We start from the raw sequence: 17488 nt of genomic DNA, 5'->3' as shown, positions 1-17488 counted from the left end.
CAATCACATCATTCACGCTAGCTTTACAATGACATTATTCATGCTAGCTTTACATTCACATTATTCACACTAGCTTTACAATCACATCATTCACGCTAGCTTTACAATCACATTCACACTAGCTTTACATTCACATTATTCAAGCTAGCTTTACGTTCACATTATTCACACTACATTCACATCATTCACGCTAGCTTTACAATCACATTCACACTAGCTTTACAATCACATCATTCACGCTAGCTTTACATTCACATTATTCACGCTAGCTTTACATTCACATCATTCATGCTAGCTTTACAATCACATCATTCATGCTAGCTTTACAATCACATAATTCACGCTAGCTGTACATTCACATTATTCACGCTAGCTTTAAAATCACATTCACACTAGCTTTACAATCACATTATTCATGCTAGCTTTACATTTTCATTTTTTACACTAGCATTATTCACGCTAGCTTTACAGTCACATTACACTAGCTTTACATTCGCATTATTCACGCTAGCTTTACCCTCACATTATTCACGCTAGCTTTACACTTGCATTATTTACACTAGCTTTATATTTGCATTATTTACACTAGCTTTATATTCACATTATTCACGCTAGCTTTACACTCACATTATTCACGCTAGCTTTACACTCACATTATTCACGCTAGCTTTACACTCACATTCATGCTAGCATGACAGTTACTTTTTTTTTTACACTAGATTTACATTTACACTGTTCATACTATCTTTACATTTGAGGAGGTGTAATTATATATAATTATGATTTTCTTCTGTTTCTTACAGTGTGTGTGTGAGATGTTTGAGGAAGCAGGCTTCTTGTAAAATGATTGTGTGTGTTTTGCAGGTGAGGGAAGCGGCCCAGGCTCTCTTGTTAGCAGAGTTGCGCAGGGTTGGTCAATCTGGCAGGAAGGACACCATCGACATGTGGGCTCCATACCTGCCTCAGTATGTGGATGCTGTAAGCTCACGTAAGTACCATATGCACACACACGTGTGTGTGTGTGTGTGTGTGTGTGTGTGTGTGTGTGTGTGTGTGTGTGAGAGAGAGACAGAGAGAGAGAATGTTATTGTGCAATTATGAAAATGTATTAAACTAAATGTAGTTAGATAGAATTTTAAAGGAACAGTCCACCGTACTTCCATAATGAAATATGCTCTTATCTGAATTGAGACGAGCTGCTCCGTACCTCTCCGAGCTTTGCGCGACCTCCCAGTCAGTCAGACGCGCTGTCACTCCTGTTAGCAATGTAGCTAGGCTCAGCATGGTCAACGGTATTTTTTGGGGCTGTAGTTAGATGCGACCAAACTCTTCCGCGTTTTTCCTGTTTACATAGGTTTATATGACCAGTGATATGAAACAAGTTCAGTTACGCAAATTGAAACGTAGCGATTTTCTATGCTATGGAAAGTGCGCACTATAATGACAGGCGTACTAACACCTTCTGCGCGCTTCGGCAGCGCATTGATATCTGAGCTCCGTATCAGTGCGCTGCCGAAGCGCGCAGAAGGTGTTAGTACGCCTGTCATTATAGTGCACACTTTCCATAGCATAGAAAATCGCTACGTTTCAATTTGTGTAACTGAACTTGTTTCATATCACTGGTCATATAAACCTATGTAAACAGGAAAAACGCGGAAGAGTTTGGTCGCATCTAACTACAGCCCCCAAAAAATACCATTGGCCATACTGAGCCTAGCTACATTGCTAACAGGAGTGACAGCGCGTCTGACTGCGTCTGACTGACTGGGAGGTCGCGCAAAGCTCGGAGAGGTACGGAGCAGCTCGTCTCAATTCAGATAAGAGCATATTTCATTATGGAAGTACGGTGGACTGTTCCTTTAAAATCTTCCGAAGACATTTTCTACATTCCCATTGTGTACATTGCCATAGAAACACTAAACTACCACGTCTGAGGAGACGAACCGCTCGGATGAGAATCATCTCGTAATGACGGTAATTTCATCATAACATGGCAGTGATGTTAGAACAGCTTCAGAGTGAGGGGACGGGAGGAGATCTTTCATTTTCCCTCTCTCCAGAACAGAATTTTATATCAAGATGTTCTGATATCTAAACAGCACACACACACACACACACACACACACACACACAGAGTTCCCTTCCTATCCATGACGTTTCTTGGCCATGCATCAGTGGAGGAGTGTGTGTGTATAACCCCTATGTGGAAGGTACTGTGTGTGTGTGTGTGTGTGTGTGTGTGTGTGTGTGTGTGTGTGTGTGTGTGTGTGTGCATGCACGCGCTGATGTGTCTTTTTAAGCATTAACCAATTATGTGTATGATGGCGTGGTGAGACGGCTGCTCTGGTACTATTACTCACAGTCTAAACACATTAAGAAAGAGAACAGCACTCCACCATTCTCTCCCTCACACACACACACACACACACACACACACACACTGTTTTACTGTCGTCCCACCACAATCAGCCAAAAGTAAGCACACAGAGATGACGTTAGCGTTGGCCTGTTATCAGTGTCTGTGCTGCGTGTCCAGCAGACAGGGTGGAAGAATGATGTCATTATTGTCATAAATCTGATCCAGTTTTGAGTTCAAAGCCGCTTCAAAGTCTTAACAATAGCGTCGAATATGTTTCTAACACACATTCTTTACACTCAGCAAAGATTAAATAAAAAGATGAAAACGTGCTGGAAAATCGCTGCTGAAACTCACCAGACTAACCTGAGAACTGCCCGGGTGGGTGTGGCCTAATATGTTAATGAGGAGGTTGATTGACAGCCTTCTGTCTGAGACGCTGAGATTACTGTGCCACTTAAGCAGACTTTTCACATTTCCATGTCTTTCACTCCATTTCCCTCTTTCCTTTCCCTTTTTCCTTTCCTTCCGTTCCCCTTCCCGACTCTTCCCTTTTCATTTTCTTTATAATTCCTTTTCCTTGACCTCCATATTCTTCTTTTTCCTTGTCTTTTCCTTTCTTTTCCATCTACTTTTCTTTCCCTTTTCCGTTTTCCCTTTCCTGTCCCCTTTTACTTCCCTGCTATTCCTCTTCCCCACTCTTCCCTTTATAATTCTTTTCCATTTCCATCGCCTTGCCTTTCCTTCCATACCGTCCCTCTTCCTTTCACTTTTCATTTCCTTAATAAGTTTCCTTTCCTTTGAATTCCATATTCTTCCTTTTCCTTTCCATAAATTTCCTGTCTAATTTTCTTTCCTTGCCTCTTCTTACCCCTTTTCCCTGTCTTTTTATTCCACTTCCCCTTTCCTTTCATCCCATTCCCTTCCATACTGTTCCTTTCCCTTTTAATTTCCTGTATAATTCCTTTTTATTCCTTTCCTCCTCTTCCATTGGCCTTCCCTACACTTCTTTTTCCTTTCCTTCCCTTCCATACTCATCCCTCTTCCTTTCCCTTTTCATTTCCTTAGTCATTTTTCTTTCCATTTTCCTTTCCTTCTCCGTCCATATACTTCTTTCCATTTCCTGGATAATTTTCTCTTTCCTTACCATTTACTTGTCTTTTCCCTTTTCCTTTCCTTCGCTTCAGTTCCCCTTCCCTACTCTTCCTTTCCTTCCCTTCCCTCCTCTTTCCTTTTCATTTCCTTAATAATTTTTCATTCTTTTCCATTTCCTTTTTCTTCCCCTTCCTTTTCCTTTCCTTCCCTTCCTTTCCCTATTCTTCCCTTTTCATTTCCTTAATTCCTTTCCTTCCCTTCTGTACTCTTCCCTCTTTCTTTCCCTTTTCATTTCCTTAATAATTTTCCTTTCCTTCTCCGTATACTTTCTTGTCCTTTCCCTTTACATTTTACTTCCTTTCCCTTTACGTTACTGGATAATTTTCTCTTTCCTTACCATTTTCTTTTCCCTTTTCCTTTGCTTTCCTTCCTTTCCCTACTGTTCCCTTTTCATTTCCTTAATACTTTTCCATTCTTTTCCTTTTCCCTTTTCCTTTCCTTCCCTTCTTTTCCCTTCTACTTCCCTACTCATCCCTTTTCATTTCTTTTATAATTTCTTTCCTTCCCTTCCGTACTCGTCCCCTTTTCATTTCCTTAATCATTTTCCTTTCCTCCTCCCTCCGTATACTTTCTTTTCCTTTCCCTTTACATTTCCTGTATCATTTTCTTTTTCCTTACCATTTATTTTTCTTTTCCATTTTCCTTCCTTTTCTTTTCCTTTCCTTACCTTCGGTTCCCCTTCCCTACTTTCCTTAATAATTTTCCATTCTTTTCCGTTTCCCTTAACCTTCTCCTTCCCGACCCTTCCCTTTTCGTTTATAATTTTTTCCTTGCCTTTTCCTTTTTCCTTTCTGAAGTCCTTTATTCCTCTCATTGCACAACAGTTGGATGATAAAAATGTTATGCATTAAGGAACAACACGCTGTTCTTTTTTGTAACAGTTAATGTTATCCAGCATGCAGTAAACAAGTTGCTTCCTGTTGTCATGTACGTTAAAGCTGCTATAAGCAGTCTTTCCTTCACCAGCCTCTCTCTCTTTTCGCTCTCTTAAAGTTAAGACAAAAAAACCAAAAAAAACTCCAAGCGCAGCTTGTCATGTTACCGAGAAACCACAAAGCGTTCAACTCCTCTGTCCTGAAGACTTTCCTGTGGTGGAAAACCTACTGCCGGTTCCCGAGTACATTTCCAAATAATTGTTAATAGACTTAAATGACATGGAGCGTCCCTGTGAATGAAATGAGAAGGTGTTAGAACAAGAGCGTTAATAAAATATTATGCTGCACTTGTCTTAGCTGCTGTTGTAGAACACACCCACACCTTCTGACCAATCCGATTAGAGAATTCAGCATTAGGATATAATCGTACTAATTAACCTGAACGTTATTGGAACTCGGTCATGGATTTAGCTTCCCTGTAGCTTATAGCTAGTAATGTAACATGACGTTAGCAAAGCTCGTGTCGTCTGATGAGACTAATCGAATTATAACTTAACTGACCTAGCGAAGCTAACGTCTGGGATTTTGCTGTTGAATCGTGTCATTAGCTTGTGAAGTCGTCCCTGAAAAGTCACTCACTAGGACAAAAAGCATAATTTTGTAAACATCACAAACAATATCCTCCTGACAAACCACAAACAGCTCGGCTAGTTTTGGAATTAGCGAGCTAGCTGATTAGCCATAGCCCCTCCCCCAGCCAAAGCTGCCCCCCCTCCTCACTTCTCATTCTCAGCTCGCACTGTTGGGAAAAGTGGGTGTTTGTTCGAGTCTTTCCCAGAAAGCCTGAAGAGTTGGCCTTCTTTTACACACACACACACACACACACACACACACACACACACACACACACACAGTGTTCCCGCTCTCTGTAATGTATCTGAGGCAGACAAGCCGCTGTTGCCTTTGGGACGTTGGTCAGAAATAGAGAAGTGGAAGACAAGGCTGAAGTTTGGAGCTTTTATCTCTGTGTGTGTGTGTGTGTGTGTGTGTGTGTGTGTGTGTGTGTGTGTGTGTGTGTGTGTGTGTGTGTGAGTGATGAATAATGCATGGAGACAGAAAGGATTCTTTTAGGTGCTCCGTCTTATTTTTGACCACACTAAGATTTCAGTAGCACCTTTAGACTCTGTGTGTGTGTGTTGCTCAGGGCATTCATTAATGCAGAACCTGCTTCTCCTCCTTCAGAGACCTGCATATCCTGTGTGTTTACACTTTGTTCCTGGAAATGCCATTATGCACTGTCAGTTCTGTGTGTGTGTGTGTGTGTGTGTGTGTGTGTGTGTTTCAGGAGTTGGTCCTGTTTAGTTCCTACTACTGACCTTTCAGTGTCTGAATGTTGGTGTGTATGACTTCAGTCGTGTGTGTGTGTGTGTGTGTGAGAGAGATGGAGCCTGACCTGACGTTCAGCAGGAGACAGGCATTGGCTCTAGGGAACCGTTGCTATGGGAACCATAGCTGGTCAGTGTAGTGTTACCGTGGCAGCAGTGACCTCACCAGGGTACAGGACTGCAAGGGTCAGTGAATCTGAGCTACACACACGCGCACAGATCTGACAGTGCTTAATGACATTTCCAGGGAGAAAGTGTTCAGATTTCTTTCCTTTTTCCTTACAGCTTTTCTTTTTGTTTCCTTTATCCATTTCCTTTTCCCCATTTTCCTTAATCTGTTTATGTTTTGCTTCTCTTTCCTTTATCTTTTTCGGGTTTTACTGAAATTTCCTTTTATTTCTTTACCCTTTCATTTGTGATCCCCATTTTTTCCGTGTGTGTGAGTGTGTATGTATATATATATATATATTACATGATGGCACTAAGATATGAAGTTTATCTTCGAGCGGTGAATATACAGTGGGGCAAAAAAGTATTTAGTCAGCCACCAATTGTGCAAGTTCTCCCACTTAAAAAGATGAGAGAGGCCTGTAATTTTCATCATAGGTACACTTCAACTATGAGAGACAGAATGGGGGGAAAGAATCCAGGAAATCACATTGTAGGATTTTTAATGAATTAATTGGTAAATTCCTCGGTAAAATAAGTATTTGGTCACCTACAAACAAGCAAGATTTCTGGCTCGCACAGACCTGTAACAACTTCTTTAAGAGGCTCCTCTGTCCTCCACTCGTTACCTGTATTAATGGCACCTGTTTGAACTCGTTATCGGTATAAAAGACACCTGTCCACAACCTCAGTCACACTCCAAACTCCACTATGGCCAAGACCAAAGAGCTGTCAAAGCACACCAGAAACAAAATTGTAGACCTGCACCAGGCTGGGAAGACTGAATCTGCAATAGGTAAGCAGCTTGGTGTGAAGAAATCAACTGTGGGAGCAATTATTAGAAAATGGAAGACATACAAGACCACTGATAATCTCCCTCGATCTGGGGCTCCACGCAAGATCTCACCCCGTGGGGTCAAAATGATCACAAGAACGGTGAGCAAAAATCCCAGAACCACACGGGGGGACCTAGTGAATGACCTGCAGAGAGCTGGGACCAAAGTAACAAAGGCTACCATCAGTAACACACTACGCCGCCAGGGACTCAAATCCTGCAGTGCCAGACGTGTCCCCCTGCTTAAGCCAGTACATGTCCAGGCCCGTCTGAAGTTTGCTAGAGAGCATTTGGATGATCCAGAAGAGGATTGGGAGAATGTCATATGGTCAGATGAAACCAACATAGAACTTTTTGGTAAAAACTCAACTTGTCGTGTTTGGAGGAGAAAGAATGCTGAGTTGCATCCAAAGAACACCATACCTACTGTGAAGCATGGGGGTGGAAACATCATGCTTTGGGGCTGTTTTTCTGCAAAGGGACCAGGACGGCTGATCCGTGTAAAGGAAAGAATGAATGGGGCCATGTATCGTGAGATTTTGAGTGAAAACCTCCTTCCATCAGCAAGGGCATTGAAGATGAAACGTGGCTGGGTCTTTCAGCATGACAATGATCCCAAACACACCGCCCGGGCAACGAAGGAGTGGCTTCGTAAGAAGCATTTCAAGGTCCTGGAGTGGCCTCCAGATCTCAACCCCATAGAAAATCTTTGGAGGGAGTTGAAAGTCCGTGTTGCCCAGCGACAGCCCCAAAACATCACTGCTCTAGAGGAGATCTGCATGGAGGAATGGGCCAAAATACCAGCAACAGTGTGTGAAAGCCTTGTGAAGACTTACAGAAAACGTTTGACCTCTGTCATTGCCAACAAAGGGTATATAACAAAGTATTGAGATGAACTTTTGTTACTGACCAAATACTTATTTTCCACCATAATTTGCAAATAAATTCTTTAAAAATCAGACAATGTGATTTTCTGGATTTTTTTTCTCATTCTGTCTCTCATAGTTGAAGTGTACCTATGATGAAAATTACAGGCCTCTCTCGTCTTTTTAAGTGGGAGAACTTGCACAATTGGTGACTGACTAAATACTTTTTTGCCCCACTGTATATAAAATATTTTCATTACGAGAAGATAAACTTCATATCTTCACACCACCCTGTAATGTTCTTTATATTATATGGGCACATCCACAACAACAAAAATACACATGTTAATGAAAAGAATTTTAACGTGTCCAGTCAGCAGGAAAACACTGGGAGTGACGTCATCGAAGTGAAATATCAGGAATTATTACACATACAGGACACTTTTTTTCAATGGAATAAAAACGTGTTCTATTCCCTACTAGCAGGTTTCATTCATTTGGTTCGATAGCATTAGCATATCGCTTATCCGACGTGTATTACGTCACGCTACCCAGTGGAGAATGAGCATTGAATATGGTTTACGATATTGCATGGTTGTCAAGACAACATGACGTCACACATCAGAGATATAAAATTTCCATGCTAGCGAGTGAGCAACTGGGACAATTTGTAAACAAACATGGCTGCCAGGTTTGCTTCGTTAAATACACAAGATTTTGAGAGAATTTTGAAAGAGAAAGACGCGTTGAACACCAGAAAGAAATGTATGGATAATAATAATAATAATAATAATAACAATGGCTGGCTTTTTTTCGTGGTCTATCAGATATATTCCATTCAGCTGCTCGTCTTCAACTCGTTCAGTATCATGCTAGCTGAATGGAATATATCTGATAGACCACGAAAAAAGTCAGACAATATTATTTAAATCTGTCACGCAGATCCATGATGTGAGTTTTTCAACACGAGAAGATAAACTTCATATCTTCAAGCCAACGTGTGATTTTCTTTTTATTATATCGACACATTCACAAACAAAAAGTCCCCAAATTTATCAAAACAACTCACTCATCGATTTCCTCCCGAGTCACAGATAGAGATTTCTGTCCCGGTTTTGGTTCTCCACGTCCCGGATGGAAAATACGAGTGGTGTATTTCACACTAAAACACTCACATCTATATAATATAATATGTTTTTGAGCGATGGGCCAGTCCTGTATCAGCTTGTCATTAGCTGAAAGGAAATCTAGTCTTCGAGGTAACACTTTATAGCCATCTTTTGTGGGTAAAAACTGTGTATCTGATGAGCGGATCGGTGTCAGGTTTCAGCTCAGACTCTCTGAGATTGTATTAAAGATGTGAAATGAAATTTCCGAGCTTTATCAGGCCTCACTTTTGATGACTCTGTATCAGGTCATTTGAACGTTACGGCACTTTATTAGTGTCGCAGTAAAATTCCTTACCTTTGAATCGTCGTATGTAGAGAGAAGAGAGATGTAGAACGTTAACGTTACACCACACTGGTGATCGACGGCTCGCTCCGAGTCCCGCGTCCGTGACGGTGACGGCCACTTATACGCAGGATTGGAGTAAAAGGTCACGCGGAGCAAGCAGACGCACACTGGGCAGCGGCAGCTGAGGACATGAATGAGTGACCTTTTCCTGCTCTGACTGAGGAATAGAAAGGTTGGTTAGCAACGCGAGGAAGGCTGGATGGAGTAACAGCTTCGAGTCGTGTGTAAGAGCGAACATCGACCAGCGTGAATCTCCATCCACGGCTACTTTTTTCAAAAAGTTTTTTTTTCCCCCCCAAGAAAATGTCAGGTGTAACCTTTTGAGAGATACACACATGTCGAGCGGAGTAGAGCAGAGACAGTTGTGGGATTTAATCCATTGCCATTCCTCTAGTCGGGATTAGTAGCATTATGGCCCTTTTCCACTACCCTTTTTCAGCTCACTTCAGCCCGACACGGCTCGCGTTTCGACTACCTCAGAACGGCACGACTCAGCTCGCTTCAGCCCTGTTTAGCACCCAAAACTCGCACGGTTTTGGAGTGGGGCTGAAGCGAGTCAAACCGAGCCAAGTGGGGCTAGGGGCGTGAGGAGACACTCCCCTGTGCACTGATTGGTGAGGAGGAGTGTCCTCACACGCCCACACATGCCCCGCAAGCACGCTGGGATCTGTAAACACCGTAAACCCGGAAGAAGAAGAATTACGAATTACGAGAATTTCTGAAGCCTTATGCGCCTCGCCTCATCTATACGCTCTTGCCAGTATCTGTTGGCGTTGTCGGTGACAACAAGCCACAGCACCAAGACCAGCAACACTAACGACTCCATGTCCTCCATGTTTATTGTTTACTATCCGGGTTGTGAGACTACCGCTTAAAAGGTCACTGATGTCACTGTTTGCGCCGCTTAATGACATCACGTGACGTCCACCCACTTTCACTAACTCCACCCAATGTGTCCACCCACTTCCAGCCAGCACGGTTCAGCGCGGTTGTAGTCGAAATGCAACTCCAACAGCCCCACTCAGCTCGACTCAGCCCGACTCAGCACCACACGGCTCAGCCCGACTCAGCTGCGTTGGTAGTGGAAAAGCGGCATTAGAGATGCGCTGCTCTGGAGAAGGATGGAAAGACGTTCATAAGTGTGTGCTCCTTGTTTACTCTCTGTCTGTTCCTGCACTGTTCCATCCTTTCGGCTATCAACCCATCCTTCGTTTCTTTAAACTCTAGAGAACTGACTTCAGCCATTTTTTAATAATAATATTTAAATAATATTGTCTGGCTTTTTTTCGTGGTCTATCAGATATATTCCATTCAGCGAGCATGATACTGAACGAGTCGAAGACGAGCAGCTGAATGGAATATATCTGATAGACCATGAAAAAAAAATCCAGCCAATATTAATTATTATTATTATTATTATTATTATTATACATACACATTCCTTTTGGGTGTTCAATGCGTCTTTCTGTTTCAAAATTTTCTCAAAATCTTCCGTATTTAATGAAGCAAACCTGGCGGCCATGTTTGTTTACAAATTGTCCCAGTCGCTCACTAGCATGGAAGTTTTACGTCTCTGACGTGTGACGTCATGTTGTCTTGACAGCCGTGCAATATCGTAAACCATATTCAACGATCATTCTTCATTGGGTAGAGTGACATAATACACATAGGATAAGCGATGCGCTAACAATATTGCACGCTGTCGAACCAAATAAATGAAACCCGTTAGAAGGGAATAGAACAATTAACGGTTATTTCATGAAATTGAGTCGTACATGAGCTGATAGTATGATAATCCATATACGAGATTGAGTGGAATAAGTGTTTTATTCTATCCATATTCACTGGATTTTGAGAAACTGAGCATTTTTATTTTTGCAAATTTGATAACTTTATACAAAATGTCCGACAAAATAATTTCAGCTTAGAATGTAAACAAACCGGTGAAATGGCAGGAGCAATTTGTGAAAAATACGGTAATAATTCTTGAAAAATAAAAAAAATATTTATTCTTACCATCAAATACTTTCATTCCATATTTTGTTGCTTTTTTTTTCGCGGTCCGGTTTCCAACAAATCCAGCGCTCTGATTGGCTGGCGAGCGGGTCCGTATCCTACGGTACGGACCCCGGTTATGGACCTCCTGGCGACTCGCTCGTTTACAACAACAACAAACATAGTAACAATTTTTGTCAACGTTTATCTTTTTTATAAGATTTATTTATAAGATTTTTATCAAAAATCTTATAAATTTTTGCCAGCATTTCTCAGGAGAATAGCATTAATTTTACAGCATGGATAGCGATAACGACAGTGTTCACAGCGAAAGCGAGTTTTACTACCCTGAGGAAGAAGAAATAAAAGAAAACATTTCAGGAGAAAGCTAAAAACCTCTAACTGTTGCTAACGCTGAGCAAAAACATGGCTGAATCCTGAATGACTCCTATTTGTATAAATAGGGGACTACATGGGTGGCAAAATGTAGTTTTTTCCTGCCATGGAAGTGCACTTGTATACCGAGGAGGAAGCCATTTGCATTACAGCTGTGAATGAGGATTCAAAATGGCGGCTCGGCTCGGTTTTCCCTTTCGGGCGCTCTCGTTTTCTGTTAGAATTTGGTAAAGAAAAAAATGTATTATTTACCAGCTTAAGGTCGGTCCGTATGGTGAAATACCGTGACCTCGGCCTTGAATACTGACCTCAGCCCAGAGGGCCTCGCTCAGTACTTTCAAGTCAAGTCAACTTTATTGTCAAATATGCTATACATGCTCGACATACAGCACAGATGAAATATCAGTCCTCTCTGACCCACGGTGCAAACTGGCAATGCAATAAATAAAAATAGAATAATTGAAAAAACAAACAATATAAACAGTATAAACACTCTAGATAGGAACTAGACAGACTAAACACTCAAACAATATAAACAGAATAAATAAACAGTATAAACACTAGATATGAACTAGACTAAACACTCAAACAATATAAACAGAATAAATAAACAGTATAAACACTAGATATGAACTAGACTAAACACTCAAACAATATAAACAGTATAAATAAACAGTATAAACACTAGATAACAAGACAGACTAAACACTCAAACAGACAATATAAACAGTATAAACACTCTAGATATTAACTAGACTAAACACTCATATATATATATATATATATATATATATATATATATATATATATATATATATATATATACATACATACACACACACACACACACACACACACACACACACACACATAAATTGGTACAAATAACCAAATAGTCAAGGGCACTTGAGGTATAGCAGGTAAACATGAAATAAGCAGAATAAACAAACTAGCAGCTGTTAAGATGAGGTAGTGCGGAATAGTGCAAATGGGCGAGGTAAAGTGAGATGTGCGGTCCCTGAGTTCAGTGTGTTAATGAATGATGAGATGTATGTATATATGTGTGTGTGTGTTGGGGGGGGACTGTGAGGATGACATGTCAGATATTTCACCATACGGACCTCACAGCTGGTAAATAACATGTATGTATTTTTTGAGGTTTTGTTTTCAAGTTGAGTTTATTTCGTCCTCAGCTGGTTCAGCAACACGCTCCGCCATTTTGTTTTTCTCTACTCTCGGTATATTAGCTGATAGCCTCGTAGTAGAGTAGCCAATCAGAGCATGCGATTGCTCATATCCAGTGAATGTGGATGGAATAAATGTCTTTATTCCATCAAAAGAAGTGTCCTGTATGTATAATAATAAGTTATACTGTATTGAGGTATTTCACCTCATGTCACAGGGTCACGTGACGCCCCGGTGTCCGCCATTTTGAACGTCAAGCTAGCTAATGTCAACAACAGTAGCTGGTATGTTACTGTAGCAATGTTTACGTTCAGTCATTTGGATGACTGTTAAAACCTTTCAGTCTCAAGTTTTTCCTTTACTGGATTTACTAGTTTACTGAGCTAGCGCGCGCCGGCCGCCGGGGAGCTAGCGCGCGCTAGCTCCCAGCTTGCCCGAGCGCGCTAGCTCAGTAAACTAGTAAATCCAGTAAAGGAAAAACTTGAGACTGAAAGGTTTTAACAGTCATCCAAATGACTGAACGTAAACATTGCTACAGTAACATACCAGCTACTGTTGTTGACATTAGCTAGTGCTAACAGCTAGCTGCTAGTGCACTGCTACAACTACACCGACCCTAATAATACAGTTCTTAGTCATCGCCTGGTAACAGCAAATTTATAACGGGCCATGTCTCAACAGACTAAGAAGTTATTTCAATGACATTTAATAACATTTTGTTTATCCTGAGGACCGAAAGTAAATGAAAATGTGAACAAACCTTAGCTGTAATAAGATGGCGACCACCGGCTCCAGGGACGACCCGCTGATGTAGGCATGTTACCCAGCCTGACACAAAATATTTGTAGGCATCCAAACTCTTATATACTTTCAGATCAATACCTGTGTATGGCGATGGGTTTTTAATGACATAGGTATACAGATCATGTGGGCCGAAGTCAGGTAAAGACGAGGGCTTCGTGTACTTCCGTACGTCAGTGAACAATCCTGGTTGAAGCAGGTAAACGTCGTTCTCTAAACCTGCTAACCTCAATTTTTGCAAATACCTCTCCCTCTGCCAGCCCTGTAAATGCCCTACGTCGCTGGATAGTGAAGGTGTTTTCTGCATCTTGCTCCTTTTTCTTTTATGTTTTTCGTTTGTCGCCTTCCTCGCATTCAAACTGATTCGAGCTGTGCCGTCCAAAATGGCAGCATCACATGACTTGGTCACGTGGGTGAAATACCTCAAGCGCCTTTCTGACACCCAAGGTAACATTATGATTACCAAAAAAAAAAAAGTCCACCAAAAGAGGTCAGGATGTAACTCCAGTGGCGTAGCTGCTCACCGTCTCACCAAAAGGTGCATGAGGGTAAATCCCACACGGCTTCAGGAAACAGCGCTCGGAACACCATGCCATGGATCCACAAAGCGAGCAGAGAAGCACCGCCACACAGAGAACAACTCCGAGCTCACTGCAGTCCACAGCGAGCAGAACACACATCACCCATGGTGGACCAAGGCCTGAGGAAACAGACACCCAGAATTGGGTCTGGAGCTTCACCACAACCGGTAGACAGAAGGTTCAAACAAAGAACAAACATCAAACCAAACAAACACAGAAAGGAAAAAGCTCTGGTGAGAAGCGGCAGCCAGAATACGCACAGCAACTCTCAACTGGAAACTCATTCATTCATTCACGTGTTTTCAGTGAGCGCTTTATCCTGATTGGGATGGTGACGAATCCGGAGCACATCCCAGAAATACTGGGTGCAAGGCAACAGAATTCAGCTCAGAGAATGAGACACCAGTCCACCATGCACCCTGTCATACACCCCATCATCAGCAATCCACCGAGTATGACTGAGAGATTGGAGGAAATCGGAGAACCTTGAGGAACCCAGACAGACACAAGCAGAACGTGTGGAACTCCTAAAATGGTAACCTGAGCTCATGGATCTCAGAGTCGCACCATCCTGAATTAAATCAGTCGAGTTTTATTTACTTTTGGTTTACCTTCCTTCTCTTTTGTAAACAGTATTACTGTTTAGCCGAGTTACCAGGTGAAGAGGAAAAGGAGAACAAGACGGTGAAAAGCATCGTGGAAGCCGAGTGAAAGAAGACATTATTGATTTTTTTTTTGCGAATTAATATCATTAATGATAAATGAACATTTTAATTAATGCTCCGGTTACGATATATAATGAATTGAATCAATTCTTAGCACAAATTTCTGTGTTAAACTGCGAAAATATACTCACCAGCCACTTTATTAGAAACACCCATCCATCCATCCATCCATCCATCCATCCATCCATCCATCCATCCATCCATCCATCCATCCATCCATCCATCCATCCATCCATCCATCCATCCATCCATCCATCCATCCATCCGCTGTTCTGTAATCAGCCGATCCCTTGGCATCAAAACACGCAGATACCGTACAAATCAAGAGCTTCAGTGAACGTTCACAATGTTCAAACATCAGAACAGGAAAAATTGCGATCTCACAGTGAAGTGTGACTTTCTTTCACTGTAGCGTGGGTGTTGGTTTGAGCCAGATGGACTGCTGGTTTGCAGAACCTGCTGATCTCGTCCCGGGGTTTTCACACGCAATAAACAGTCTCTAGAGTTTACACAGAATGGTGCGAAAAACAAAAAACATCGAGTGAGTGAACGAGCAATGAGAGTTCCGTGGGTGGGAACAAACGCCGTGTTGATAAGAGAGGTCAGAGGAAAACGGACAGATTTGAGGTGGTTCGAGCTTTTGTTTTGCCAGGAAGGAACTCGTATGGTAACTCGTATCATCACTCTTTACAACCGTGGTGAGCAGAAAAGCATCTCAGCATGCAACAGAAAACCACAAGAACAAGTTCCTATTAATGTGGCCGCTCAGTGGATCTTCTCATCTCTGCGTGTTTTCGCCATTTTGTCACCCAATTATTTCCATGTTTTCCTATCCGAGGAGCGCTCTTTCTTTTTTCCCTTCAGTTTGTTTAAACGCTCGCGACTTGTTTGCCTTCCGAAACTCGATTATCGAGCACTTTAGGTCTAGAGAGTGTTTTGGTGCGCGATGCATAGAAGTGGTTCACATTTCCTGTCTGGCAGTACTCTAGCGTCGTCTCGGTCAAGTGTCGTCCTGCTCTAATACGCCGCGCTCGTCTCGGAAAGAGCTTCTGTGAATTCCGGACTCCCTCAGGGTTCGTGGGTGTGAGGACCAGTGGGTATTTACGTAATTTAGTGTTTATGTGATAATATTGTGCTCAGACACATCCGGCGTGCATATGGAGGCTCTGGAGCTCGCCGTCTGAGCCGCATGAGTGCTCTGTGAAGACAGACAGGTCTGCTAAATGGGCTGGGGTAATGAAGGAAGCTGTCAATTAACACACACACACACACACTCGCGCGCATGTGCGAAAGAGAGAAGGAAATGGAAAGAATGTTCAAATCCTATGCTCTTCCTCTTCAGCCTGAAGCCTGAGTGCTTTCTTTCTTTCTTTCTCCTTATTTTATCAGGAGATGCCTCGCTGCCTCGCCACCTCAGAGAAGCCTCGCTGCCTCACCTTCCCCCACACCCCCCCCCCTTCTTAAATATAGCGTGCGTGTTTTTGATTGTGTGTGTGTGTGTGTGTGTGTGTTTTTGGCGAATGTGAGAAAACAGCCTGCCTGCCTGTGTAATGCAATTGGGGAGCGGGCCGTGGATCGATAAGCACGGAGCAGAGAGAATTAATGTGGGCCGGCCAGCGTGTCCATCATACAGACGGAGAAAGGAGGGAGAGCGCTAAAAAAAAGGGAGGAGAGGCCTTCAAAAGGGGCGATGGATCTAAAACAAACGACGCACAACCCGTTTTTGTGCGTCGTTTGAACAGAAGCCTCACACATTCGTAGGTTTATCGTAGTTTAAAGCTAGACCGCCTTTCAGATTTTTCAAGTGTAGGTCATAAAAATAATTTTCCCGACACCTAATTATTTTGTTCAGTGGATTGAAAGCTACTGAATTCGAATCACAGACTTCCAATTTTATTAATTTTTTAAAAATAGAACAATTAATGAATTTATCTCCACGTGGCCCTAAATTCTCCGCTATTTTTTCCTGCTTCACCATGACCCAATACAAGGTACTACGTCATGCATCACGTAGTGGGCTTTCCCCGTTCACGCAAGGCATTGTGGGATACAAATTTGAAACAGGAGAGAAAAATGGAGGACGTGAGTGTGCGAATGAAACGTAAAAGACCGACTACAGTAACGGAAAGAAAGCGAGAAGAAAAGACGTTATGTTATATACGAAGGAAAGGAAACGCAGGACCAAACTAATAAATATGGGCGCTCAGCGAGCACCTCGGTGTGATCAGCTGTTTGTTTAGCGACAGAATGATGGAACTGTCAGTGCACGCTCAAAGGGAAACCTGCGCATGCGCACACACACGGACTTCCTCTGTCTGCTTGACTGCGCGAAGAAGCGAGCGATTTCATGCACATTATTTGCTTTAATCTCCTCAAATTAAATAACTTCCCAGACACAGAATGGCCTGATATTTTGAGATATTACAGAAATAAACATATATAACAATGAGCACATTTCAGACGGAACTAGATTTCACCGATTTTCTGAAATCGAAAGGCCATCTTGCTTTAATTCTGTTTATGTGGCACTTTCGCATTTTCTGGTCTATAAATCAGATTTCTCTGCGATTTCTAAAACAACGCCATGAATTTGATGTATTTGATTTCTCACAGCGTTCTAGTGATGATGCGGTGTTACTGTACACACCTC

The 17488-nt window shown here is 42.1% G+C and overlaps 1 protein-coding gene across 2 annotated transcripts in view; it reads left to right on the top strand.

Annotated features, from left to right (window-relative positions):
• The window catches only part of LOC132895138 (WD repeat-containing protein 7), a 217294-nt gene that overhangs the window by 82785 nt on the left and 117021 nt on the right, over window positions 1–17488 (top strand). For both annotated transcript variants that reach the window (XM_060935381.1, XM_060935380.1), the window contains one exon: window positions 865–988. In XM_060935381.1, the coding sequence (XP_060791364.1) occupies window positions 865–988 (124 nt within the window). The remainder of the gene's footprint in view (window positions 1–864; window positions 989–17488) is intronic.

Source organism: Neoarius graeffei, chromosome 12 (genome assembly GCF_027579695.1).
Source record: "Neoarius graeffei isolate fNeoGra1 chromosome 12, fNeoGra1.pri, whole genome shotgun sequence".
Taxonomy (NCBI): Eukaryota; Metazoa; Chordata; class Actinopteri; order Siluriformes; family Ariidae; genus Neoarius; species Neoarius graeffei.
The sequence above is the reverse complement of the archived record's forward strand: the minus strand, read 5'-3'. Positions and strand labels throughout refer to the sequence as shown.